Source organism: Opisthocomus hoazin, chromosome 4, assembly GCF_030867145.1.
Source record: "Opisthocomus hoazin isolate bOpiHoa1 chromosome 4, bOpiHoa1.hap1, whole genome shotgun sequence".
Taxonomy (NCBI): domain Eukaryota; kingdom Metazoa; phylum Chordata; class Aves; order Opisthocomiformes; family Opisthocomidae; genus Opisthocomus; species Opisthocomus hoazin.
This window is the reverse complement of record NC_134417.1, coordinates 48157059-48183677: the sequence shown is the minus strand read 5'-3', so window position 1 is coordinate 48183677 and position 26619 is coordinate 48157059. Positions and strand designations below refer to the sequence as shown.

At 40.7% G+C, this 26619-nt stretch overlaps 1 protein-coding gene across 5 annotated transcripts; it reads left to right on the top strand.

The window, feature by feature from the left end:
• Positions 1-18: 18 nt before the first annotated feature.
• LOC142361163 (uncharacterized) lies at positions 19-26619 on the top strand. 5 transcript variants are annotated; one of them, XM_075418944.1, is made up of 5 exons: positions 19-389; positions 14496-14576; positions 18146-18299; positions 20919-21102; positions 22941-26619. In XM_075418944.1, exon 5 carries the CDS (start codon positions 23206-23208, stop codon positions 24322-24324), a length of 1119 nt encoding a protein of 372 aa, XP_075275059.1. In that variant the 5' UTR covers positions 19-389; positions 14496-14576; positions 18146-18299; positions 20919-21102; positions 22941-23205; the 3' UTR covers positions 24325-26619. The 5 variants fall into 5 exon arrangements, with proteins under 5 accessions (XP_075275059.1, XP_075275062.1, XP_075275058.1 ...); XM_075418947.1 differs by lacking the exon at positions 18146-18299 and having other exon boundaries at positions 23019-26619; XM_075418943.1 differs by lacking the exon at positions 18146-18299.

Sequence of the window (26619 nt, the reverse complement as noted above, 5' to 3'; positions counted from 1 at the left end):
AGGGCGCCGGGGGGGGTCGCGTGCGCGAGCGCTTCCCGCTCACCCCCCCCCCTTCCCGGGGCGTCGCGTCCGCCGCCCCGCAGCGAGGGCCTGGGGGGCACCGAGACCGCCGCCGCCCTCTTGGGCCTTCGTCAGCCGCCCCGGGAGAGGAAGGGGGAGGCCGTGAGGGGGGCAGCGAGTGCCCGCCGTCCGGACTGTCTCCGGTGCGGGCCCCGGCCCCGCAGGCAGTGCCGCCCGGGCGAAGCGAGGCGGAGCGGTCGCCGCCTGCCTCTGGGCCGGTGGGTGCGGCGGGGTGCTGCTGTGGGGCAGGGAGCTGCTGCTGTGTGCTGAGTGCCGTTTGCTCCCTAGGCAGCCCCAGCCCTGAAGGAAGCACCTCACCTCCAAGAGAAGTAAGTGCGGCAAGGGGTGAGACATCCCTTTCTGGGGGGAGTTGGTGGTCTTCTCCAAGAAGCCTACTCACGACTCAACTCTTGCTGAAAGCCTCAGGAGAGGCAAGCGAGCAAGCATGTCAACTCTGTTCCCTCAATGTACAGCGGTAACATGTTTGCCAGGGTAACACATGGGCGACTTTAAATTCTGTAAAAATTCAACAGATGAGTTTCATCCATTTGATTTGGGAAAAACTTAACACAGGCTGTTTCCTTGTGTGCCTCCCTTTCAAACAAAGGACGCACGTTCCCAAAGGTTCCCCCATCCTCTGGATATGCAGAAGGGTAGTGGCAGTATTAGCAACTTGTGTATGCCGGCAGTGTGTACTTAATTTTGTTCTTGCTGCTGTGTTTTTATTTTTCCCAGAAAAGACTGTTTTTTAAGTAGTATTTAAAAATTGGAAAAAAATGATCAATCTTTTTTTAATCCGTGTGTTTCTCTCGATGGCTTTCTGTCGCTTTGCAACCCAGACTGTGGACATTCCTTTCATATGTTGTTTTAGTAGAGATCAGGTGTTGGAACTTGTAGGTCACCATTCATGAAAGTAAATTTCGGTAAGGTCCTTTAGGTATAAAATAGCTGAAATGATGATAGCCATATACTGAATTACAGGTACTTGTCATGACAGATGCAGTTATTGGTCAGAACTATTTTGTTGTGGACAGAATGCAGAACTGGAAAACTGTCAAAGTTTTGGTGGAGACATGTTGTCCAGTTAGCAGTGATGACTAAATACAGGAATGCTGCTGAAAAGCCACCAATAAAAAATGCTTGCTGCATGATCCTCAGTTTTCCCAAGACAGCAGAGCAACTTAGCTTCCCACAGTTGAAAGAGGGAGTTTCTGCTCCCATCTCTACTCCTCTCTCCATGTGGCACGCCATGAATTCCTGGTTTTCATCACTGTTGGGTCAACTGCTTTAAATCACTAAAATGGCAAAAAATTGATAACTTAGAATGGCAGAAGAACTCTTTCCATTTAGTGGGTTGAATCAGCTTGTGGAAAGGGTTTGATGAGTGGCAGAGCCAGAACAAAGGTTGGGAACAGAACTGACCAGAGAGTAAGGAGAGAAGGAAGAGCAGAAGGAAGAAGGAGTTTGAATTTGGAAAGCAGTGGAAGGGGAATGCCCTTTTGGTGACAGTGAACAGTTAGGATGGCTCAGCTGCAGGTCAAGCTGCAGTTCTAAAAGAAGGGAAAAAGCCACCCCCCCCCCCAACAGATTCTGTACTATGTTTCCTAACTGAAACAACTTCCAAGACTCCAAACCTTAGCTGCCTACTTCAATCAAAAGGATAACGTTGATTTTAAAACAATTTGACAAATACATCCTAGTGTGTGGTCTTGAGATTTTTGTGAAGCTTTACTAAAAAGTGGAAAATCTCTAAAATTTGAGGAATTAGCTTTTAACACTTCACTCACAAAGGCACTGAAAATAACAAGAGTTTTAAGCTACTTCATGTTGCTCATTATTTTAAATGATGTTCTGTAACATATTATTTGCATGTGAACTATATTAAATTGAAGTATGTAAATTATATTGCCCTAGGACTTCTTTGAAAGTAGAATGTGTATGACAGCAAGTAATATTTAAATAGGTGAAAGTAGTAGAAAATAAAAGGCTATGTGGAAGAATAACAATAAGAGCATAGTAATGCTTTGTGCTGAGTAGGGAACATACTGATGTTCAGAAAAGGTGGTGCAATTTTCCCACTGTTCTGCTTTTATAGAGGCTAATGTTGCTCGCTGGGGGAAAAAAGAAATCTGGTAACTGTACATCTACCAAAGATTATTCACAGTGAAAGAGAGACCGCCTCTTTTCTTTCTCCCCTCCTCCTCCCCCTGGCATCCATTCACTCTGGCATCTTTTTAAGGTGGTTTTCACTGTCTCATCCTCTTGTAATGGAGGATTTTGCTATTAGCCTTTGAAAGAACTATGTACAATCAAAATTCTCTGAGGATTCACTTACCAGATTGTCACACCTGACAGTTCTGATGACTGTTGCATGGTGTATTTGCTACCTTTACCAGAAACAATCCCTCCTTCCCATTCTGCCTCCTCTCCATTTTATTTTTGTCTCTTGGGAGCTGCAGAGGAGAAGGTGAAAATGGAAATGCTTGCTCATCATGCTCTCAGGTTAGGTTAAAAAAAAATCAAGATGGAAACGAAAATGTTTAGAGAATCAAGTCTTCATCGACTGTGCAGTATACAGATACAGTATCTCAGTTAAATTATTCATAGAGTTAGCTGTGCAGCATGATAGGAAGAGGGAAATTTAGGAAAAGCTTGTAATGAAGATGAAGCAACCATAGAAAAGGGGGAAAAAAATCATTAAGACGTTATTTCCTTTCCTCCCCTGTAAAACAAGTTTCTGTCTGGCAAAATGGTCTTGTGAATGTATGGGAACAGCCATTTCATGCAGCCTTTTCCAAAAAGTAACTGTGAACAGATGTTAATGATGCCCAGCAACCATAAAAGCCACATTTTCTCCCGCCTTACCCAACCTATAGCTATTTATCCAGGCACAGTAACTGTAAGGTCTTCCTCGACTATCAAATTGTAAGTTTTAAAGTTGTAAGTTTAAAGTAGTTTTCTTACTTAAAGCTATCATTCTAATTTGATAGTATCTTATACCCAGTCACTGTTACACTTGCAGAGGTAGGTATAGACAAGACCTATGAAGATAGTGAAGAATCAGGTCCATCAACTACGATGAGAAGTAACATTGTTTCAGCTGTTGATTGTTAGCAACAGTTTTAACTTGAAAAAGCATTGCCAGTGGCTTAGCTACCTGTGTACGGAAAAGCAAACTACTACAACATCTCATTGGCAAAATAATGTCATTTTGTAACACAGGCACAATCCGCATCCCGAATTGCAGACCCTGAGAGGGAGTGAGTTGTGTAGCTGTGAGCTAGCCATGCCATGCTGACCAAGGAGGGACCAACAGGGAAGGGCACCTCCTGTGCACAGCTGGTTAGCAGTCGCAGGAGTGGAATCTTGGTTTCTCTCATATTATGTGCCTGTTCGGTTTCTGATGTGCTTTGATTATGCTGTGCCTCTCTGCTTGTTCTTAACATAGAGCACCTTGTTGATGTTCTCTCTTCATGTAAAAACTTTTGTCTGAGTTAGCTTAGTATGAAATCCAAGAAGTAATGGGCTGGCTTCTCTGTCTGCAAGTATTGTAAGTGGCCAAACACTATGAAATTGGTTGTGAATTTAGAAGGCATTTTTTTTCATAAGCCTATGGAAATGGATTGTTGTGATTCAATTACATTTAAAAGATCTGTTTTGGGTTGTTAGAGAAGTTTGCCTTTAAGGCAAAACTGGCTTCTTAGCAATGTTGACCTTGTTGTTGAAACCAAAATCATAAAGGTCGCAGAGCTTGCTACATGCTAGTAGTTCATTGTTCAGAAAGCATCTCTTTGAAAAGGCAGAAATGAGGAAGCAGAATACATAGAATTTCCCACAAGATGTTTTGCTGCCTTTGGCAATTTATTAAAAAGTGCAAAGCTAAACATTAAAAAGAGAAAAACAAGTGTGATTTGCCATTATTTGTTGATCTGAATTTGTGTACAGTTAATATTTGGAAAGCATTCATAAAGATGGTAATGATTTTTGAAAGTGCCTTTTTTGTAGTATTAACAGCTGGTCATCTGAAACATAATCTTGAAAGTGAATTACTGGTTATTGTTTACAATGCTGAAGTTAATCTGTCAGGAAACGAAAAAATATTTTATGATTTAGCTGAATAGTTGACAATGGCACAAATTGCAAATGGATAACATCAACATGGAATTAATATTTCAATCTATATGCTGAAATTTGTTAATATAAACTGCATGGATAATACTTAGGAATAACAAACGCGTCTCAGGAGACTTAATGGGATGAATCCATAAGAAATACTAGACTATGACCAGTTTTGTGTATCACATTTCTGTTTTTCATTTGACCAAGTGTAAGTCTTGTTATTAATCCAGTATTTTTTTTTGCTGGTTGGTAATATAAGCTCTGCAGACCATGCAGCAATGTACCACTTCTAAATTTATTTTCTACATACTGCACTGTAAATTTTTAAGAATGTGCAGGGCTAACTAATTTTATGAAGCAGAGTATTATGGCTTGCTGCAAAGGAAACAAAGACTGTTTTATTTCACAGAAACAGTGTTTTATTTCTTTAAATTCGTTACCATTCTGCAGCAGATGCAGCAGAGCACCGTAAACATGTGTTCATGTACAGCCTTAAATTTGCTTGGAGTCAAAGGGATTTAAAATGTGCTTTGCCTAGCTGGCTGATTAAAAATATATGCTTGTTATGCATTTATGGAAGATAACTATGCAGGATCTGATCAGCCAAGGGCTGCATGCCCTTACTTTCCATTGGGAGACCAGGTATATTCCCTTTCAAGGCACATTCAGCTCTTTCAGGGCCACACAATGTAAGTATGATTGTTCCTTTGGTGTGAGCAGGACTGATTCTTCAGAGAGAAAAGTCATAGTGTTGGGGTTTTGTTTTTTTTTAATTCAATACTGTTTATTCAGAAAAAATAATACAAATGAATAATTTCTCCGATTACAGTAGAGGCATTCAGCAGCAGGCACTTCCTTGTGCATTATTTACAATTCTGCTCTTTTAGTCAGTTCTTTACCTCAGGGAGCTGAGTGACTTCTCAAGTAGCTGGTTTGCTTTATACTGGCTTTTTGGTTGTCAGATGGCTTGGCTACATGGATAGATTGCCAGAAAACAAGGAAGGATGTGTGTCTGTGGTGTGGTAGCTACTTCATGGCGTGTTGTCTCAAGGTATCTGTGAAGATACTTGTATTTGCTCTGTCTTCAGTAGAAATAAGGTAAGATATCTTCCATCTACTGCAAAATAAGAGTGTTCATAGAGAAAATTACTGCAGAGTAGCTAAAAAAGTGTAAAGCTGTATTCAGGCTACCTTGCAATAGTTTGTGTAAACATGCTTTTCTAAGTGGGGATTGCCAAACTGTGACCTAACTGCTCTGTTGTGTGGTCTGAGAATCCGTCTTCTACAGGACTTGGTTTCTGATCAGTCACTTCCCTCTGGCCCAGTCCTTGGGTAGTATTTCCAAAACTATTTAGAAAAACCTTAAAATGGGCTAATGTTTCAAAATTCAGAGTCCTCCTTTGAAGACACAGAATAATTTTAGCTACCACCAAAGTAAGCATTCTAGAGCGCCTAGTTTGGAAAGAAATATTCTAGTTCTGTGAGTATTATATTAAATATATTGGGTTTAGGTTTTCATCATCTCAGTGGCTTAATGATCGTGAGACCTACTCCCATTTTATCCTGCATCTGCACAGGAAAAATTACTTGTTTTGTTACTTGCCAAGAGATATCTGTATTTTCAGTTTGCTCTCCATTAAAAAGCAAAAGCTTTGGAATGTGTTTTATTTATTTACACAAACCAATGTGATTCCCTCCATTTCTGCCTTTAAAAGTCTAGTCATTGAAGGTCTACAGAGTTCAGAAAAAAAACATACTTTCTTAAACTACTGGGTTAGAAATTGCTGTTTTAACAAAGTGATATGTTGTTTCACATGTTGGAGGAAGATATTCTTTTTCACATTTCTCTTTCTGTGAATTGTGAGTAATATCTCTGGTAAGGATGATGTCCTTTTCAATAAAACTGCCTGTTAAAATCATCCTCAGGACTGTGTAAATGGACGACTTTGGTTAGTATAATGAAGTTATGAATGTAAGACTAACCTGTGTTCTACTCTCTGTGAATTGCTAGAAAAATGTAGGCCAAATAGAAAATGAAACAAAAAATTTGCAATATGGAGAATTGCCTTAGAATAGCCTCACAGTGTCTTAGGATGTTGGTTTTTTGGTTCGTGTTTTTTTTTTAAAAGTTATTAATGTGATGAGAGGGGGAAATAGTGGCAGTGAGAATTCTCCCCTGAAAGCAAACCTGAAAGAAATCATATATTCAGTAAACAAAATTATAAAGGTTTTTTAGAGTGGAAGGAGGCCTGGTTGGTTTTGGGTTTTTTGGTTTTTGTTTGAGTCCTGAAGAAATCTATCCTTATGTTGTGTTAAGAGGCGTTATGTGAAAAAACAATTAGCAGATCTGCACCCAGAGTGCCAAGAAGATGTGTTGTCCAGACACATTTTTAACATGTAAGGCAACGTTTAAAAAGCAAGGTGAGGGGTTTCGGGTGTGGCAGAAAATCAAGTCATGAGTGGAGCAAATCATATCTTGGCACCAGGCATTTGTAGCTGTCCTTGAGATAAACAGAGTAATGGGGTGGGGCCGTGTAATGGCCCTTTGCCTGACTGGCTAAAAATAAACACTGTACACACTTCATATGCATCTCTCCTGTATGGGAGGACAGAAAAATCTATGCAGGAACAGATGCTCTGCTCTTGTCGCTTTCACAGCACCCTCCCAGGTTCTTGTCCCGGCCCTTCGCTTGACGAAGCTACACTCAAGTGAATGGCCTCTGTTTAATTCTTAATCCCTATATGATGGGAGCAGGTGTATGGATGTAGCTGAGGATTAACTGGTCTTTTTAAATAATGTTAATTTTATTCGCATTTAAAAGTATGGGATTCAGGCTTTTATATTAAAAATCCCAAACCAGAATGTTTTACAGGTTTATTTACTCACAATAAAAGAACAAATCTTGCATGTCATGGCTAATAAAAACAGTTTCTCACGGCTTTGGTAAGAATCTTACCAGTGTAAAGAAAAAGGATCAAATCTTACTTCAAGGAAGTACTGTGCTGTGAAACTGATTCACGGCAAAAATACCTGAGTAGAAATATCAAAGAAAATAAAGGAAACACAGATTCTTGTTTTGTTCAACATGGCATATTTTATAAGAAATTCAGATCTCTGTGTCAAAAAGTGTTGATTGATAGTTGTCCAGCATTCTGTTTCCCGTTGAGGGTTGCTGGGTTTGAGTGATTTTTTTTTTTCTCCAAAATCTTTGCAAACTGCCAATTTAGCATCTGTCTTTAAGATGGTGCTTTATGGTGGAAACTTGCTGAGCCTTGACTGCAGGGATACAGTATTTTGGCTAACTACTCTGAAGGCTTTGAAATGATTGTTGATGTTTATTAATGCAATGTTCCGTGTTTTGGAAAGAGATTAACAGTTGCACTTCAGTTGAAGAATTTGTCTGGTTCACATCACATAACAGTCAGATTGCATCTGAAGTCGCTGATTGCTTTGTTTTGCCTGTGGACAGACATTCAAAATGCTGGTCGGGAACGTTAAGGGCTTATTGCATGTGTATGGGGATTCAGTGGTGGTGAGGTACGTTGTGGGGCTGATTCTTCTCTTGACTTGAACTAAATCAAGCGAAACCTCTCTTAAGCCACAGGTATTGCAGCAAGACAAAATGAGCGTGAAAGGATAGTCGAGCACAGAGACTTTCTGCAGGCTGTTTCCTCTTATTCATTCATGGCTTCAGCATGCAAGGAACACAGAAGCCAGGTGCAGTGCCGAGACATCTATCATGATGGCAGAAAGGGAATGGCGAAGTACCACTGACGTACTTCCTCTGCTGAGCAAATACAGATCTCTCTCTAATTACATAGTCTTGATTTCAGACATGTGTTATAGATTTCCAAAATATATGTTAAAGGCTGCAAGCTGTAACCATTATAAATTACTTTAAAATAAATGTTTTGTGGTTTCACATGGTGTTAAATACATACAGTCTGCATATTTGACTTTAGTAATATTTTGCCTTACTTTCATAAAAATAAATATGCATATACAGCTATTATTGTTATGTGGTTATATTCAATAACTAAATTTAAATTTGTGCCAAAGGTCACATTTTTTTTTCTAAAAAATCTCCATTTTAAACATTTTCCAGTATGTCTTTTCTCCTAATCTATTGTGTCTTTCACAGCCCTTTTCCTCTCACCATTTCTAATTCATCTATAAACCATGAATACCCCTCATCCTCTCATCCACCAAGTCACTTTGGGCCAGTGGTGTCCTAGACCTTCTTGTGTTTTCTTTGCTTTGTGATAAAGCTCTTCCTACGTCCCTGTGTTTTGGAGCCATTTTCTACCCTCAAATACTTTTTTTAAAATTTATGTTGATCTTTGTGCTGGTCTTCCCTCCATGCTTGTGTCAGGATAGAGTCCAAGCAATTGCTCTCATTCCCACTCCTAGACCCCTGCCCTTCCTCAGTTCGAAAGTGCTAACTAATATGTCAGTGAAGCATTCAGCTGGATAAGCGGTAGACTTCCTGAAACCAAGTTCTCTATGCAGTGTCTGTTAGTAAGAGTGACTCACAGTAACAAATCTGTAGTGTGGAACAGAGCCAGAGAAAGCATGAAGAATGAAAGATGTCCAGGCTAGCTAAGCAAATTGGATTATATAGGGGAAAGATTGAAATGTGCGAGAAATTAAGACAGACTGTTCTTAAAAAGAAAAAAAAAAGTGCAGAACCATTGTCAAGTGTTCTGTCAGTCTTCATTTCCTACTGTTTTAACTGCATTTCTTCCCTTCTTATGCATGTTTTAGGAACTTGGTGATGATGGTACCAGTTAACCTGCCACTAATATGTTAAGGAGAGGTTCCAAAATAAGAAGAAGTGTTGTCATTCTTACAATAGAGTTGTCACTAAGCTCCAGAGTCATTGTGGTGACTTGCAGGGCTGAGTATTCCAGCAAAGCTGTCAGTGTAAACTCTGTAAATCTTTTCTGTTTACATGTCAAAGATTATCATAGACTTTGATATGTATGAAAAAATTAGTGTCTGTTCCATGGAAATTCTGCATTCCAGAGAGGCATATCAGTACAGAGTCAGTGAGGAGAAAGAAAATGGTGATCCATGAGATTGGCAGCGTGCAGTGTGAGATTAGGAGCATAATTACACAACATAGTGAAACAAAGTATATAAATAATTGATCTAACCACATCTAAACTATTTCCAGAAGTGAATTAGTGCAGCCACGTTAGTTTGGCATTGAATACATATTGAGGAAGACTGGATGTCTTGGTGACAGGGCACATCGTCTGGAAAGGAATGTGCTGGCATATCTATACAGCTCTTGGAACCAGGGGCATGCAGGTGTAGAGTGTCTGCAGTGTGCTGCACTGACTGGCATGATGTCCCAATCAGCTTGAACCTCTTCACATTGCATACCACGTTGTAAGATAGATGTGCTGTAAAAGAGCTTGACTTGATTAGCCAGGAAAAATTAATATTAACAGAACATACGATTTCTTTCTCTGAATGTACCTCTAGAGAGGTAAAGCTCTGTTTAAACTAAGGGACCGTGTTAGTAGAAGAGCATAAGTCATTGTCTGACTAGGAACACGTAGAGTTCAAAAATCAAAAAGAATTTTCTACCAGGACAGAGATGCTTTGAGACTGCCGTCTGATCAAGTAGTTATAAAAGAGGATTTGGTTAGTTTCTGAATGAGATTAAGTGATACAACAGCAAGTGTAAGAGTGGATAATTTGCAGTGATTCAGGAGTTCACTTCTAGTCCTATGTTCTTATGTCTCCCAATTCTGTTCAAGTGGCAAAGTTAGCAATAAATTCCACTATTGCATAATCTGGGAAGAGCAGGGTCCTAATTATAACCTTGTGGAGTAATAATTTGCTCGTATCTTTGTACATATATTTCAACTATTGTGTGTATATATATATATATTTCATAGTTGAGGGGTGAAAGGACTGGGTTCTCTGGTAGCTGGAGTGTATAACCTTGAAAATGTGTAGAGAATTAGGCTTCTTCAGTTGTACAGTTAATGAAACAATTTTTTTTGATCTTGAATCTTTTTAAATAACAGTGATAGAACCAGGGAGGTCTTGGTCCCATTTCGAATATGCGAAATGGTATACATAATGATTTCAGTCATTCTAGTCATGAGGACTTGAGAACTGCTGAATTCAGCTAGGTGAAAAGTCCACCTAACCTAGTATCCTGACTTAGTAAGTAGATACTTATGGAAAAACTGTACGGAGGCACTCATGCTTACAGTGAAATTTCCATCATGGTCTTCTAGCCTTCAGTGGCTAGGAAACTCTTTTGTTTAATAGTTACTACTGACCTACTGAATATAACTGCTGAATTCATGAAGTCATGATTATTCTGATCCATGTACAGTTTGGGCCTCACAGCATCTAATGAAAATCAGTTTATTATTACCAAATAATGTGCATACCTTCTGATATTTAAATTATGAAAACTAGTGAATAATTGTTCCCAGCTCACCTTTTTAATAAGATTCATGACTTAATAGATCTCTATCATATCCTTCTTCAGATATTTTTCTATTACTAGCATAACCTTTTTGATAATGGGATGATTAAAACTGCATATAGTATTCATAGTGTGTCTGAGCCCTGAATGTATACAGGGCAGGCTTTTTGCATTTGTTATCTGTTAATTTTTAAATAATCCCTGAGTTTCTGTTTGCTTCTTTTAAGCACCAGATGTTTTCAGATTTCTTTCTTGGTAACACTGACGAACACTCCACATATATATGTGTATGTGTATTTTCCCTTCCTCTCTTGACATGCCTTACTGACACCAAATAGCCTCTGGCATTTTATCACCCATTCAGTATTGAACCATCCTCTGAAGATTTTCATAGCCAGCTCTAGATTTCCTCAGCCTAATTGTTTTATGTCATTTGATTGTTTACATTTTTTTCTATGTCATCTTATGTGTGTACTTTTCCACATCATTTATGAGTGATCTCAGTGTGATCTAGAATGATACCAGATCTCTCGGTTGATCTCAGTCTCCTGATACTTTCTTAGTGTGAATATTTCTTTATGAAAAAAAGAATACAAGTAATATAAAACCTGACCTATAAAAATCAGTCACCCTTTTTTTTCTTCATTGTTGATTTATTGCATAAGTAGGTGCAGTTTAAATTCATTTTCACGATGCGGTTCTGCTTTTCAAAGGATTCATACCATAATGGGAAAACAAGACAACAGAAATTCACTGCTATTTGATGATTTAGTTATCACACGTTTTGAGTTTAATGGCTCTAATTAACATTTTTGTTTCATCAGAGTATGGAATTCTGGCATATACCAACAACTGAGAGTGATTGTCAGGAAAAAGTACATAAAAGAAACTGTTCTTTTTATTTTTTGAATGTGTGTAAAGGTTGTGTTTGACTGTCTACAATCTTCTATTGGCTTAATCCACTATGCTTACTTATTAAGCTATGAATACCTGCAAATCCTTTAAAGGATTAACTGTATCTGCCTGCTAAGCTTTCCAAGGCAGTTAAAAATAACTGCAGGCTGATTCTACTGACATACTAAAAATTGGACTTACTCTACATTTTATGTTGTATTTGCTGCTGCTTTGACAGATGTAATACAGTCTGGAGGTACTTAAACCTTCTATGAAGATTCAGGTTGACCAAGTGCTCTTGAAACTAGCCCATTACAACTAGCAGCTCTTTTCCCTTACAGCCTGTAGAGAATCAGCATTTGCTTTGTCTCATGAGAAATGCCAGTGACCAAGGACATATAAGGGTGAAAAAGAAATTCAGCTTAAACCAATGCATGAAATAAAGGTATCTTTCTCTGTAAAAAAGGCCATGACTTACACAAGGTGGTCTGACCAGTTCCTGCAGTGCGGTCCTTTACGTACGGTATGCCTTTTGCTAGCTGCAAATATTGTCTTCAGAAAATGTGGATCTTTTCCACATTTACAGAATTATTGCTATATTCTAATACAGTATGAGCGTGTATGCTGGGTGCTGCTAGATATGACTAGGAAGGGAGCCATAGTGGAAGCCTTACAAGGAAAGCGCAGTTTCTCTTGGTTCTTCGGAGTGTGTAAGACAGCGTTATATTACAATGTGTACTGACTACCTCTATGCTCTATTATTCCTGCTGGTGATCAGGGAAGAAGAGTTGTTCTTCACCTTCTTCCTTGGTCAAAGAAGTTAAATTGTGGAATATAAAAAATGGAAACTTTGAGACAAGCATTTTCCCTTTTCATTGTCTGTTGCTAGGTATTTTCTCTCTGAAGTCTTGTACTGGTGCAACAGAAATTTTAGGTTGCAAAAGAGTATCATAGACACTGGTATTTTCTTGTTGGGAAAGGACAGAATACCTGCTGTGGATCCTTCTTTGCTGCTGTGGTTCCTACCTTCCTTAACAGATTCTTTAGGTTCCTGCAAAAAAGAAGTTAAGAGTGTACATAACAGCTGAAACCAATTCTAGCAGTTTTAAGAGCTGAAGGAACGTAACATGGCATAAAGCTACTTTGCTCCTGAGTGATAGGACTCGGGATAAATAATACTTAGGTGGGTGCATGAATCCTGCATTTGTTCTGGGATGATGAAGGAGGAATATTGAAAACCAAATGCAGTGAAATGCAAGTACTCACAGGGGACAACCCTGTCAGCTTTTCTTATAATGAACTCCTGACTGTAAAGCAATACCTACTTGGGTCATAGCTTGCCAGCCACCTGGTCAGAGGGTAAAGCATTGACACAAGTGCAGAAGGAAAATTGGGTGCATCATTGTGGATTCAACCTTCAGTCCCAAAATAATGTTTTACACAGAAAGGCTGCTAAAATTCTTTAGAGTTTAGCTACTCTAAGAGCTAAGTAGTTGTTACTTAATTACTTGATTATTATGCTGTTTGGCGATGGAGGGGCTGTAGATTTTCCTGCTCTTCTAAATATGTAAGCAAACTTTCCACAATCCAAGCTGAAGGTTCTAGCTCAGCTACAGTAAGCAATGTAACTCCATTAATGTTAACATGTGCTACTTTTATGTCTAAAATACTTTTGGAGACCATTAAAGTTTGTGCTGAGGCAACTCCATACTGAGCTAAATCAGGAGATTGCATTATCCTTTTTACTAGTTCTAAGGAAGCTAAGGGAAGTCAACAAAAACTTGGGAGAGTGGTAACACTTTAAAGAATTTTGTAGTCAGTGTCTGCCAGTGCATGGCCCTAGTCTACTTGAGGAAGTGCCAAGGTTAAGCAGATACATTGCTTGTATTATTTCAGCAATGTCTCTCAGAACTAGCTGCAGGTTTTCCACAATACACTCTATTGTACTATGCAGGCAGTAGATGACACAGACTTACTAGGTAGTTTATATGGTCCTACTGACTAAAATGCTAATTTTTTTAATTAGACATATATTGCTTAATGTGTGTTTTTATCTGAACTTCATGAAAAACTGTCAGGTTAAATTGTAATCGGCATGTATTTTGGAGGGAGAAAATGGACTTCTACAAAGTGCACTTCCTAATATGAACTGTTCAGTACTTTGAAACTAGAATTCTAACATTTTAAATATGAAATCTTGTGGGGCCCAAACTTGTCAGATTTTTTCCAGAAACTTGCTGGTTCCCTGCCAGCTCATCTACCCATCCACTTGGCAGGTTGCCCAGCCTTCCAAAAGCTGCAGCTGCCTCTGCGTCAAGGAAGGCAGCACTTCCAGGGCTGCAGGCTCCAGAGTGGGTGGCCAGATGGACTTCCTCTCAGCTACCACCTGAAGGGTCCACATCGTCGTGGGGTGGTGTACTGTGCAGGCAGCCTCCCAGCAGTGTGGTATGCTGAGGAAATTTCAGGTCTGGAGATGTTTTATCTTGTGCCAGCTTTTAGTAGTTTTCTAATAAATTGTTTTGTAAGTGGACATCCTATTCCTGTCACTGAGGAAGACCTTGTATCTGAAAAGAGGGATGTATGCATTTAACACATCACTTTGTAGCGGTCCTGCTTCCAAGGTTCATGCAGAAATGACACAAAACACAACAGCATGTCTAGAGGAATGTTGCTTTTAAGTTGAAATTTGGCTTCTGACAGAGCATTAGGTTTTGCTGGTTTGTTTTTTTTTTTTTTTCTATCCTAACAGACTTTCTGGTTTCTCATACAGATACCTAATCTTATTTTAGATTCAACCAGACCTCAGCAATATCTTGTGGACTAACATGCAATTTTTTAATCAGTTAGATACAGTAGTTAGTACACCCTTGGTATTAATAATATATTGCGGAAGGACTGTAAAAATAAATAAAAGCTGATAAGCTTTATATTGATGTGTATTTAACAGTTTTTCTCTTATCTTTTTAGTGCTGAGAACAGTGTAATTTAATAGCACAGAGCCATGCTAGTGGAATTTTGGGGATTGTAACTCTTCATGTTTGTATAAAAGTAAGTGCTGACTGTTACTCAAATAGGTTAATAAAAATTAAAAGCACAAAAAGCAATTTTGCTTTCTTTTTCTGATTATTCTTTAATACTTCACTGCATTTTAAATAGCTTGTTAGAAAACCTCTCTTTCCTAACAGTGCTCTAGTCCAAAAATAAATCAATTCCACAATAGTAGGCATGGTTGGAGAAGAACTTCTTTTTCTGTTCCAGCTATTGCTTGTAGATTGCTGCTAGATGCCATATAAATAAATCAATCAACCTCTATTTTACTGAAGTTAAATAATGATATTGAGAGAGACATGTTAATGTAGTGAAGCAGCTGTGATATACCAAATATTTGATAGACTGTTGCCTGGAGATCATACATTTTTTTATCATTACCCTCAGGGAAATTTAATGAAGATTTTTAGTTAACATAATACACTAGAGCATAAGATAATTAATGCTTCTTGTCGTTAATTTGTCAAATAGAAATGATACTATAAAATATGACATTCTGATAGATTTTCTCCAGCTTAGTAACTTTTTCAGCAACTTTACTTAGTAACTTTACTTCATACCTTGCCCCACTAAAGTTAGTAAGTCCATTCCTGAAGTTCCTTGTGGGGTAGAATAATGGTTTCAAAATCTAGGTGGATTTTTCTTATACAGTGTTACCTAGCAGTGCAAGAACTGAAACAGCGAATGTTGCCTTCTTTGATTGGACCAATAGCTCATTAATATCAGTATGAAGGACAAGTTTCTCTCCGCTCCATGCTTCCAGTGAGCTGTCCAAGATGAAACCAAGTTCAATTGATTTGCCTCTGTACTACTCCAGGTCATGGTATGTTGAAAGCATGGGAGCTATGATAATAATAAAATTAGAATGAAATAGAGATAAATCATACACGCTGTTTCTTGCTGAAATGATGACAAGTAGTTTCTCTTTGATTTTATTCTTTTGCAACAGTTAATATAAAAATTTTGTTACAGTGTTTTTCACAACATTTGCAGATTACAAGTAGTTGCCTAACACTGTTTCTGCTTACAAGCTTAATAACAACATGGTTATATAAAATAGACTATGATGGTCATATCTTCAGCTACATACTGGCATAGCTCCAACTCCATAGCTGTTGACTTCATGAGGATTTAGATACAAACTTAAAGTTAAGCCCATGCTTAACTGCTTTGTCAATCTGTCTCTCTGTCCTTCTCTCGTTGCTCTTAGTATCATATAAAATCTATGAAATTTAGCTCGTGCCAACATATGAATGAATATTCAGCTATTTCTATATGTTTTTTTGTACCCAAAACCAAGGTTGATTTACTCTTATTCAAAGCCCAAAGAAAAGACTGTATCCACTGTCACCTCCATAGTGGTATGCTCTGGATGTGGGTGTGTGTCTGTGTGTTTGTATCCATTCTCAAAGGCGATGTATGGGCCTCTTGTCTAACCAAAACTTCTGTAATCAGATAGACTGCATTTCAGAATAAATCCTCTCTAGTGAATCGGCTCCCAAACTCATGCTTTTTGCAGTAGATGTAGTTGAAGTCCCCTTAGTTTGTGGCTTTTGATATAAATCACTTAATGTTTAACACAGTTGTTGATACCTGTTTTTAATTTGTATTTAAAAATTTTTACAGCAAAATATTACATTAGTAATGGTAGCAAAGATTTGGAGCATGAATTGCACAAGAGCTATTTTATACCCTGAGACTGTCATCTTATACACAAAACATAAAAGTTACTACACAAAGGAAAGTATAATAAAATATGGCTGTATGCTTTAATAAACAGTATAGGTTTTCCTAATACTTAACACACTAAGAGATTTTACCAGAAGTGTAACCTCATATTTCTGTGATTTATGTGTGTTCTTCCCCAGAATAGTATTCATCTACAATAAGATTTAACTGGACATTTATGCCTGACCAAGTTAATGAGCATGATGTTAGACTGTCTAGAGAGCTATGAATATATTTAAATAAAAAGTTCTGTAAGTCCTCTGACTATCTTGATAAATCAAAAGCTAAGTGACAATATTGGCATAGATTAGAATTAAAAAAATACATTTTAAGTACACATTTCCTTAAATTTTAGTTCCTAAAAATTTTGACAGCATATCCATGTATCTCTTCATATTTTTAGTATTTGCAAATTGTACTGTAATTTCCCCTGGCATATGTGTCCTGTAAGGCAAGGGACAACAGAATCAAGAAATAAACATCTGACCATGTCGCAAATCCAATTAACTCTGACAAGGCCAGTGAAGTCAAGTGAATAACAAAGCAATGCCGTCTGGAAGCAGCTTTGTATTTCAGATCGTACTGGAGATGGTAGGACACCAGCTGGACAAAGCAACAATACTCTGGGCAGCTGAATTTTCTTCATCCACTAAGACTATCTTATACCCTGATGAGGTCACAGCACTGTAGCATTTTCAAGTGTCAGATCTCATTTCTTCACTGTTTCTAAGTGGCAGAGAGGAGGAGGGAAGCATTCCCCTCATATAATGTAAAATACGTGCTAATGTCATTACAAGATAATGCAGTCAAGCAGAAACTGCAGTTAACGTCACACAGCCTCTCCTCAACCACCACCATGTCTGGTTATGATAATAACCTTCAATCCATTTCAGTGCAGGAATCCTTGGGCAGAAATTCTGGTGATTGTCTAATCGCAGGACCTGTGCATGTTAAAAGTAGCTTTCCTTTTTCTGCTGTTTGACATGTGTAGTTATCCTGTGTCCCATTTAATGAAACCAAATGACTAAATGCTTGCTTCACTGGTCTGTTGCATTCATTCATGCTTGAGACTCAAAAATGTGGGTGAATTTCTCATCTTGAGTGTAGCACTGTCAATGTAGTAATACTCCTATGGCAAATTTATTTTGGATTTATCTTGAGAGGAGAATCCATTCCCTGACCTTCTGACTAGTAATCTAAATTCTTCACTGCAGGTTTTTGCGTAGAAGGGAAATACATACTCTGTTTATTTAATCTGTGTAACTCAAACAACAGTATTACACTTGGAAGTTCTAGAGCTTTGTCTCTTTTCTCGCTCAAACCTATTTCACAATCATGCAGTACCCTCAAGTAAAACAATCACTTTCCATTTACACTTGAGTAATGGAAGAATCATAGAATGGTTTGGGTTGGAAGAGACCTCATAGATCATCTAGTTCCAACCCCCCTGTCATGTGCAGGGACACCTTCCACTAGACCAGGTTGCTCCAAGCCCCACTCAACCTGGCCTTGAACACTGCCGAAGGGGGCATCCACTTCTCTGGGCAACCTGTTCCAGTGCTTCACCACCCTCATTGTAAAAAATTTCTTCCTTATATGTAGTCTGCCCTGTTTTAGTTTAAAACCATTATCTCTTATCCTATCGCAACAGGCCCTGCTAAAAATTTTGTCCCCATTTTTCTTACAAGCTCCCTTGAAGTACTGAAAGGCTGCAGTTAGGCCGCCCTGGAGCCTTCTCTTCTCCAGGCTAAACAGCCCCAACTCCCTCAGCCTGTCCTCATAGGAAAGGTGTTCCAGCCCTCTGGTCATTTTTGTGGCCTCGTCTGGATCTTCTCCAACAGGTCTATGTCTTTCCTGTGCTGAGGGCTCCAGAGCTGGATGCAGGACTCCTGGGGGGGTCTTACCAGAGCGGAGCAGAGGGGCAGAATCACCTCCGTCGACCTGCTGGCCACGCTGTTTTTGATGTAGCCTAGGATACAGTTGTCCTTCTGGGCTGTGAGTACACACTGCCGGGTCGTGTTGAGCTTCTTGTCAACCAACACCCACAAGTCCTTCTCCTCAGGGTTGCTCTTAATCCATTTTCCACCCAGTCTGTGTTTGTGCTTGGGATTGCCCTGACCCATGTGCAGGACTTTGCATTTGGCCTTGTTGAACTTCATGAGGTTCACGTGGGCCTATCTCTCAAGCCTGTCAAGGTCCCTCTGGATGGCATCCCTTCCCTCCAGTGTGTTAGCCATACCACTCAGCTTGGTGTCGTCACCAAACTTGCTGAGGCTGTACTCATTCCCGCTGTCCATGCCTCTGACAAAGATGTTAAGCAGTGCTAGTCCCAACACCAACCCCTGAGGAATACCACTCGTCACTGGTCTCCACTTGGACATTGAGCCATTGACCGCAACTCTTTGAGTGTGACCATCCAGCCAATTCCTTATTCAACTAGTGGTCGACCTGTCAAATCCATGTCTCTCCAGTTTAGAGACAAGGATGTTGTGTGAGACAGTGTCACATGCTTTGCACAAGCCCAGGTAGATGACATCAGTTGCTCTTCCCTTATCCACCAATGCTGTAACCCCATCACAGAAGGCCAGCAAATTCGTCAAGCACAATTTGCCCTTAGTGAAGCCATGTTGGCTGTCACCAGTCACCTCCTTATTTTCAGTGTTCCAAAGAAATTTCAGACCCAGAAAGTATTACACAGTGTTCACTATTATTACTATTAATTGTCGATGTTATTTGCAGCTCCTAACAACCTACTTTTCTAGTTGCTGGAATAGTCCGCTCTAATATGGGCCCTAGAACTGGAACAAACAGCTGTCTTCAACTTTGGGATGGAGGAAGAAATGTTTCTTTGGGAAACAGCATGAGAGTTGGGATTAACTCATATCTCGCAGGTAGTTTGCAGCTGACTAGCATTGGAAATTTTCCAGCACTTTTCTAATATTTCTATTTCATTGAAATTCAAATTATATTAACTCCAGCAAAATTTTCCAGAGGGAGATTTCTCAGGTTTAGAATGGGATTACTGGTCTAGAAACAAATACACACAATGACTCAGTGGTTAGGTTATTAAATTATTAGATTTGGAGTAGGAAGCTGAAACTGTTTCCGCTCTCTTAAATCCTAATGTTTTTATGCACTGCATGTTTTGAATCTTTTCCCTCTGCAACTTGAAGAGATTGGAGTTTTGTTCTCACATAGGGGCCAAAAAAAGTGAAAACTTCGGAAAGCCTGTAGTGCCTGTCTTCTAGTTAGTGTTGGTCCCATCTTTCCAGACACTGAAAATGTAACATGGGGTGAGATGGGTAAATTTATTTTAACTGTCAGTATGGTTTCTGAGTCAGGGACAACAGCGAGGAAAGAATAAATAATGTGCAAGATTGCTTCTACAGAAAATTAAAAATTAAACATGTCATCCTGCTTCTACATTTTTCTGACTGGATTGAAACTTGATCTTCTTGCTACAACTTTGGACACAAATAGAATTCATCAAATGGGTGTATGCTGCCAATGTGGCACAGGCATATGCTGACATACGATTACCATATGTCAGTCCACAGTGATTCTCTAGCTCCTGAGACATGTTTTGTTCTTTAAATAGCTTTCTATCTTTTTAACATTTTGGAACGTGGCTATTTTCATTATGCTTTTTTTCTCCTTCCTTTGAAGCCACATGCATTTACAACTGACTTCGATTAGGCAGAAAGGACTGGTAGAAAGAAGGTAAAAGAGCTTTCAGAGATTACTAATACTGTCAGATATATTTTGAGCTTCAAGAGCCAACAGGAACTATGGAAACAGAATAAAATCTACATTGATATTTATAAGTAAAGAAAACATTATATGGATTTGGATTTTTGTCCTGGATTTGTCTAGGATCATATACAATATTTTATTCCTGGTATGTAACACAACAAGTTAAAATTGAATCCGAAAAAAGAGGAAACCTTTGCATTTAATCATGTATCATTAAATACTGAGGTTTCGACTTGAACTGGAGACCACCTGAGTCCTCACACAGAGAACAATGAATGGTAGCTGCCAACAGGGTGTTTCCTGTTGGTTTTCACAACAAACAAACAAATTGGATATCTTCGTATGATCTGCAGATGTGCAGTATGAAAGCATTTAGATGGAAGTTTTACAGAGGCCTACTATTTTAGACAAATAGTAGGTAAACAAACCTCCTATTTCTTAAAAAAATAACTCCATCACAATAGTCTTCACATCTTTCAGCAAATTGTATGACACATAAAATACACTCAGTCTTATGTTCGTAAGTTCCTACAAGTTCTGGAGGAAAAAATACTCTAAGTTTACTTAAATGCCTGTAAGAACTGAAAAAAGGAAGCATAATGAGAACATATACAAAGATTCTGCTGCACTGTGTGAAGGTAGAAAAACTGTACTGAACACATTCTTTGGCTTTTGCAACATCTCATGAAGGCTTTATCAGTGAAATACTTCATCTGTATCTTTAGTGAGAAAAGAATTGCTTTATACTTCTCAAGAGAAAAACCATCTCTTTCTGAATGTCTGGAGAAATGCTGAGAATAATAAATACCATAAACAAAGAATTAGTAAGAGTTTACTTATCTTTTCTGTTCTGATTTATAGATTATTCCTGACTGGAGACATACCATAATTTCCTAATAAACTCCAGCTTCTGTTGCAATACCAAGGGCATCAAGCATTAGACTTCCTGACAGAGTGTATGTATCAGCTTAGGCTGGCACAGGAAGAGTTCTTAAGACTGGGCTGAAAGAACCAACGTTTGCTTAAAACCTCTGATTCGACACAGGTACATTCGCTTTCTGTTTCTGCCTCTCAGAAAGGAGCAAAGTGCTCTGCAATGTAGAAGGCGTGAAGTGGTGCTTGAGACGTTGGACACAAAGACATGTCATGCAGACATCCTACTGTTACAAATAAATCAGTTCCTGCTTGTGCTAAAAGGCACTGATGTGATCACAAAATGATCCTTTTGCTCTTAACTGTGTAACACTGGAAATTTTGCCCTTCTGCAAATTAAGGATTGGGCCTTAATGTATGTATTTCTGTTGAAATAAAGGCTTTTCTGTCAATTTGAGTGTTTAAGTGGAAACCAAAGTTCCGTAAGCTTTAGGCTAGCCTTCTCTACAGGAAAGTTAACAACCCAATAGGTACTGTGATACGTCTATAGTTTTCCTTCTACCACCATATAGATTTCCAGAGTAATTGTAGCTGGGTGTGCAAATTTCTTCTGGATGACACCAGAAGGGAAAAATGACAAAGATGATATAAAACCATTTGTTGTTTCTTATCCTAGGAAAGCCTTACATGGCACAATTTGGGTGATCCCTGGATTAAACCCATTAACAGGAAAAGATAATGGTGCTATTATGAGAGCCAAATGGAGGGAAAGTACATAGCAATGCCATATACAAGCAAAATCAGAGCAGATCTGGAATGAGGGAAGGGGGAGGTAAATGATGACATGGGGGAGTTATTTACCAGGTACTATAATGTGAGGAAAAGAGCACCTCTTTTTAAAAGGGGAGTCATAGAAATTTATTGAGGATATTATGGCATCATTCCTCTACATCCTTGTGCTCCATTGTTCTCTATGTTTCTCAGTGGTATCCCCCTGCTCTCAGAAGTTTTGCACCCGCTTGTTCTTTTTCCACATCCCAATGCTGATGAGGTCCTGTCTGTCTAAGCTTGTCTCCCAGGCTCAGCATCTCTGATGACTGTGAGCAGAGCTGTCACAGTGGTAAGCACTGTCAGAAAGATACTCTGCCTCTCTTTCTTGTTTGTGAAAGCGAGGTGTGAGAAGGCCTTACTCAAGGTGTTTTCCTGGCACTGCTACTGTGGCTGCAGGGTGAAGGCTAACCTTCCTCCCCTGTGCCACCAAGCAATGCACATTCCAGCATCAGAGTGAAGAGCAGGGACTAAAACAAGTAAAAGAATTTCACTCCTTAACTGCAGGAGTGAGAAAAATTAGAGGGCTTCCTTCCGCCTCTGAAGTTTTTGTGTAGACAGTGGAGGCTGGTGTGAAACATATCTGCATGAGACAGGTGAAAGGGGAACTTGCTACTTCCTAGAAGTTCCGTAGTTGAGGAGGTTTTGTGAGATAGCTTTATTCCAGGGAGTTTCAAAATGTGTAATGGAAGCATGTGGTACTGGGCCAGTTCCCACCTGATGCAAAATAGCCTGTGTGAGAATATACTGGACATGTGAAGAACCTCAGCACCAGCTGTTTGCAGCTGTCAGTCTACTCCTGCTGCTCCAGGTGAATTGCTGAAGTAACCACTAATTTCTGGTTTATTCACTGCTCACAGGCAGGACAAAAACTGTGGAGGAATGGCTAGCGGAGCGAGGGCATTTCGACATAGAAAAGCTAAGTCATCAGGATCTCAAGAAGTATCGAAAACAACTAGTTTAGGAACCAATCAGGGACAAGGTCAGACTGTCCTTGTTTAGCAGATAGGCACGGTATCAGGAACTTGTGGTTACGAAGTTATGAGAAGAATCCGTTAGAACTGGATGTCGAGGCGGGACTTGACTTTTAGACTAACAGCCAATAAGGAGCTTAGCTTTTGCAATATGTATGAGCTAATTAAGACTGTTATAAATTGCGTAACCAAACTGTAATAAACGAAGCTTGCTGATCTCTCATATTGAGTGACTGCTTCTTCCCTCCGTTCCGGCAAATGGCACGACAAATTGGCGCCCGAACAGGGACCTCAGCGACCCGATAGCGGAGTCCGACAGCCACGGTCGGCGGAGAAGTTGGAGCTGGTCCTGTAAGCAGCGCAGGAGGCGAAAGGGATTCCTTCCCCGCGCTCGGGAGCACCTAGAGAGGCTGTCCCGCCAGCCACGCGCCGCCGGAGTCTTGCAAAGGCTGCAACAGCGCGCTGATTGAGGTATGAATAGACAAGCGGCGTATAATCTGCTCAAATGCTTCTTAGAGAAGCAGGGCATTGATGGAATAGATTTAAAAAAGGAACTTCCTGATCTGTTAAACTATGGCGTACTTAGGGGGGTCTTTACCGACCCCAATACGGTCTTCGAGGAGGAGGAGTGGCGAAAGCTAGGGAATAAGTTGTTTGATGCCGTTATTAACGAAGAAAAGGCAGCGAAAAAATTGATGAAACCATGGCGGGCAGTAACAAATACTCTCACCATGCATAAAGCTGAACAGCGAGTCGCTGCCGCCGCGGCTGAAAGGCTGACTAGTGCGGCCCCTGCTGGAGTGTCCTCCACACAGCCAACGGCCCCTGATTGTCCCTTGCCCCCTTCGATACGGACCGTAGTCGTCCCGCACAGCTCCTCCGCTGGGGCTTGGGACTTGTCCCGCCTGGGCTCTGCGTTGGAGGGCAATTCGGCGGAGCCTCCGCCGTCAGAACGGGTGACCCAGGGGGAAATAGCTGCGGCGGACCTTCCTGCAGACACGAGCAGGGCGATGAAGCCAGGGCCGGATGCTGATACCCCGGTGTCCGAGCGTGGAAACAATCCTTTTTTGAGCCATAGGACAGCGGATTTAGTTTCTGAGCGCCAACGGTGTTGGCAAAAGGTTGCAGAGGCTGCTATGAGTGAGGGGGACCGAGAGGTTGCAACCAGCCTCATGAGTGAGGCAGGGGCGTTTCCCGTTATATATCAACCAAATGGACAGGGCAATTTAGTAGCCACCCTCCAGAATCTAGACTGGAAGTTACTCTCACAGCTACGTGCTACGGTTAACGAGTCAGGGGTAAAAGGGGAACCTACACAACAGATGCTAGACTATCTCTGGGGAACCAATATTTTACTCCCGGGGGATATACGGAGCATTATGAAATTAATCCTTACTCAGCATCAGCAGCTACTGTTTAATGCACATTGGCAAGCAGCTTGCATGAGGTCTGTGGCCACGGCTAGACAACCAGGTGACCCCTTACATGGAGTCACACTCGATGAGCTTATGGGTCTTGGCGCGTATCTCCGTTTAGAAGCTCAGGTATTAATAGGCCCAGATAAAGCCAAAGAAGCAATGTTGCTTGCGTGACAAGCTTTTAACCAGCTCAAAGAACCAGGGGGAATTCCTTCTTATATGGGAATTAAACAAGGTAGGGAGGAGCCTTTTGGGTTATTTATCGACAGAGTAGCTGGTGCCATACAGGCGGCAGGTGTTCCTGAATATTTGAAGGGTTCCATTCTAAAGCAGTGTGCAATTCAAAATTGCAATCCTGCCACCCGAAATATCCTAGCTACTCTTCCTGGAACTTGGACTATTGAAGAGGCCTTGGAGCGGATGGCACAGGTGCCAGTAGGCCCACAAGCCATGTTAGTAGAAGCAGTGAGAGAGTTAGGGAAAACTTTACAGGAGCATACCCAAGCATCGCACAGCCAAATTATGGCAGCCCTTGCGCCTTTGCAAACTCCAGTGGCTTCTACGGCGTCCCGCCGACCAACCCGCCTCCGATGTTTCCGCTGTGGTTTGGCCGGACACTTGAGAAGAGAATGCAAGGCGGGACCGGTCTGGTGTAAGCGGTGCAATTCTGGCTTACACGCCGAGACAATCTGTCGACGAGGCGGATCGGGAAACGGGGTGAACAGCGGGAAGAGCCGCCCCGCGTCGACACAAAATGCGGCCGCTTACCCAGTCGCCAACAACAACAACCCTTTCCTCTCCAACCCGCCACCAGCGGAAGCCTCGGGTTGGACTTGGCAACAGCAATAGACTGCACCCTTTTGGATTCCAAGCCCGCACGAGTTGCAACTGGTGTACAAGGACCCATCAGAGTGAACGACCAGGCCGTCGGAGCATTATTAATTGGTCGCTCCTCTGCTACAATGCTCGGTCTCACCGTATTGGTAGGCCTAATCGATAAAGACTATCATGGGGAAATACAAATAATGGTTCAAACGCTGTTTCCGCCCTTATTTGTTCCCAAAGGATCGAAGATTGCACAGTTAATCCCCATACCCCACTTAACTGAAAATGTTGCCCCCGTGCAAGTGACGCCGAGAGGCAGTGGGGCTTTCGGGTCAACGGACCAAATGGCTTTTTTAACCATCGGACTGAGACAACAACCCCGACGAACAATCACCGTGCAATATGCGGGACAAACCATCACCCTCTTTGCGCTACTAGATACTGGTGCAGATGTCTCTATCATTAGTGAGCATCATTGGCCACCTAACTGGCCGTCCCGCACTACTGGAGCCACTGTAGCCGGAGTCGGAGGGCTTACTCTGGCTCGCAAATCACCCCTCCTTCGATGGACTATAGATGAAAAGGTTATCAGCTGTTGCGCCTCCATTATCCCGCTGCCCGAAGGAGTGCAAGCTCTGGTGGGGCGCGATATACTTGCTCAGATGGGGATGGTCCTAACTACCGAGACCCCAGACCACATCATCATCCCACAAGAGCATACCCCATAAGGAGGCGCCGGGATGTGGCCCAAGTATTAGATAACACCTGTGACGACAATGTCCAACTCTGGAACAAGTGGGAAGTCATTTTTGCCTCCTTCTTCACACCGGGTGTAGCTGCGGCCCGGGCACATCGAAACCTAGAGACCCTCTCATGTTGGGTCGTCAAGCAGGCAAATTTGACTAGCAGAATACTATCTGACATAGCTACAGATTTGGACAACGTACAACACGCGGTGTTACAAAATCGCATGGCCATTGACTTTTTGCTTCTAGCACACGGGCATGGTTGTGAAGAATTCGATGGTATGTGTTGCATAGACTTAGAGGATAACTCCAGCTCCATACACGCAGAGATCAAACAACTGATGGATCATTCACAAAAGATACAAAAAGATGTTGGGTTCTTTGGCCTAGAAGGCATAGCTAATTGGTTGGGGTTGGGAGGATGGCTCAAAGGGATAATTCAAAGTCTATTGTTGCTATTAATAATTGTTATAGTAGGGCTTGTTATATTTAGTTGTACAATATCGTGTGTTAAACGGATAATAATACAAACTACACACAATATTTGGCTTGCACAAAATAAAAACGGGGGAATTGTGGAGGAATGGCTAGCGGAGCGAGGGCATTTCGACATAGAAAAGCTAAGTCATCAGGATCTCAAGAAGTATCGAAAACAACTAGTTTAGGAACCAATCAGGGACAAGGTCAGACTGTCCTTGTTTAGCAGATAGGCACGGTATCAGGAACTTGTGGTTACGAAGTTATGAGAAGAATCCGTTAGAACAGGATGTCGAGGCGGGACTTGACTTTTAGACTAACAGCCAATAAGGAGCTTAGCTTTTGCAATATGTATGAGCTAATTAAGACTGTTATAAATTGCGTAACCAAACTGTAATAAACGAAGCTTGCTGATCTCTCA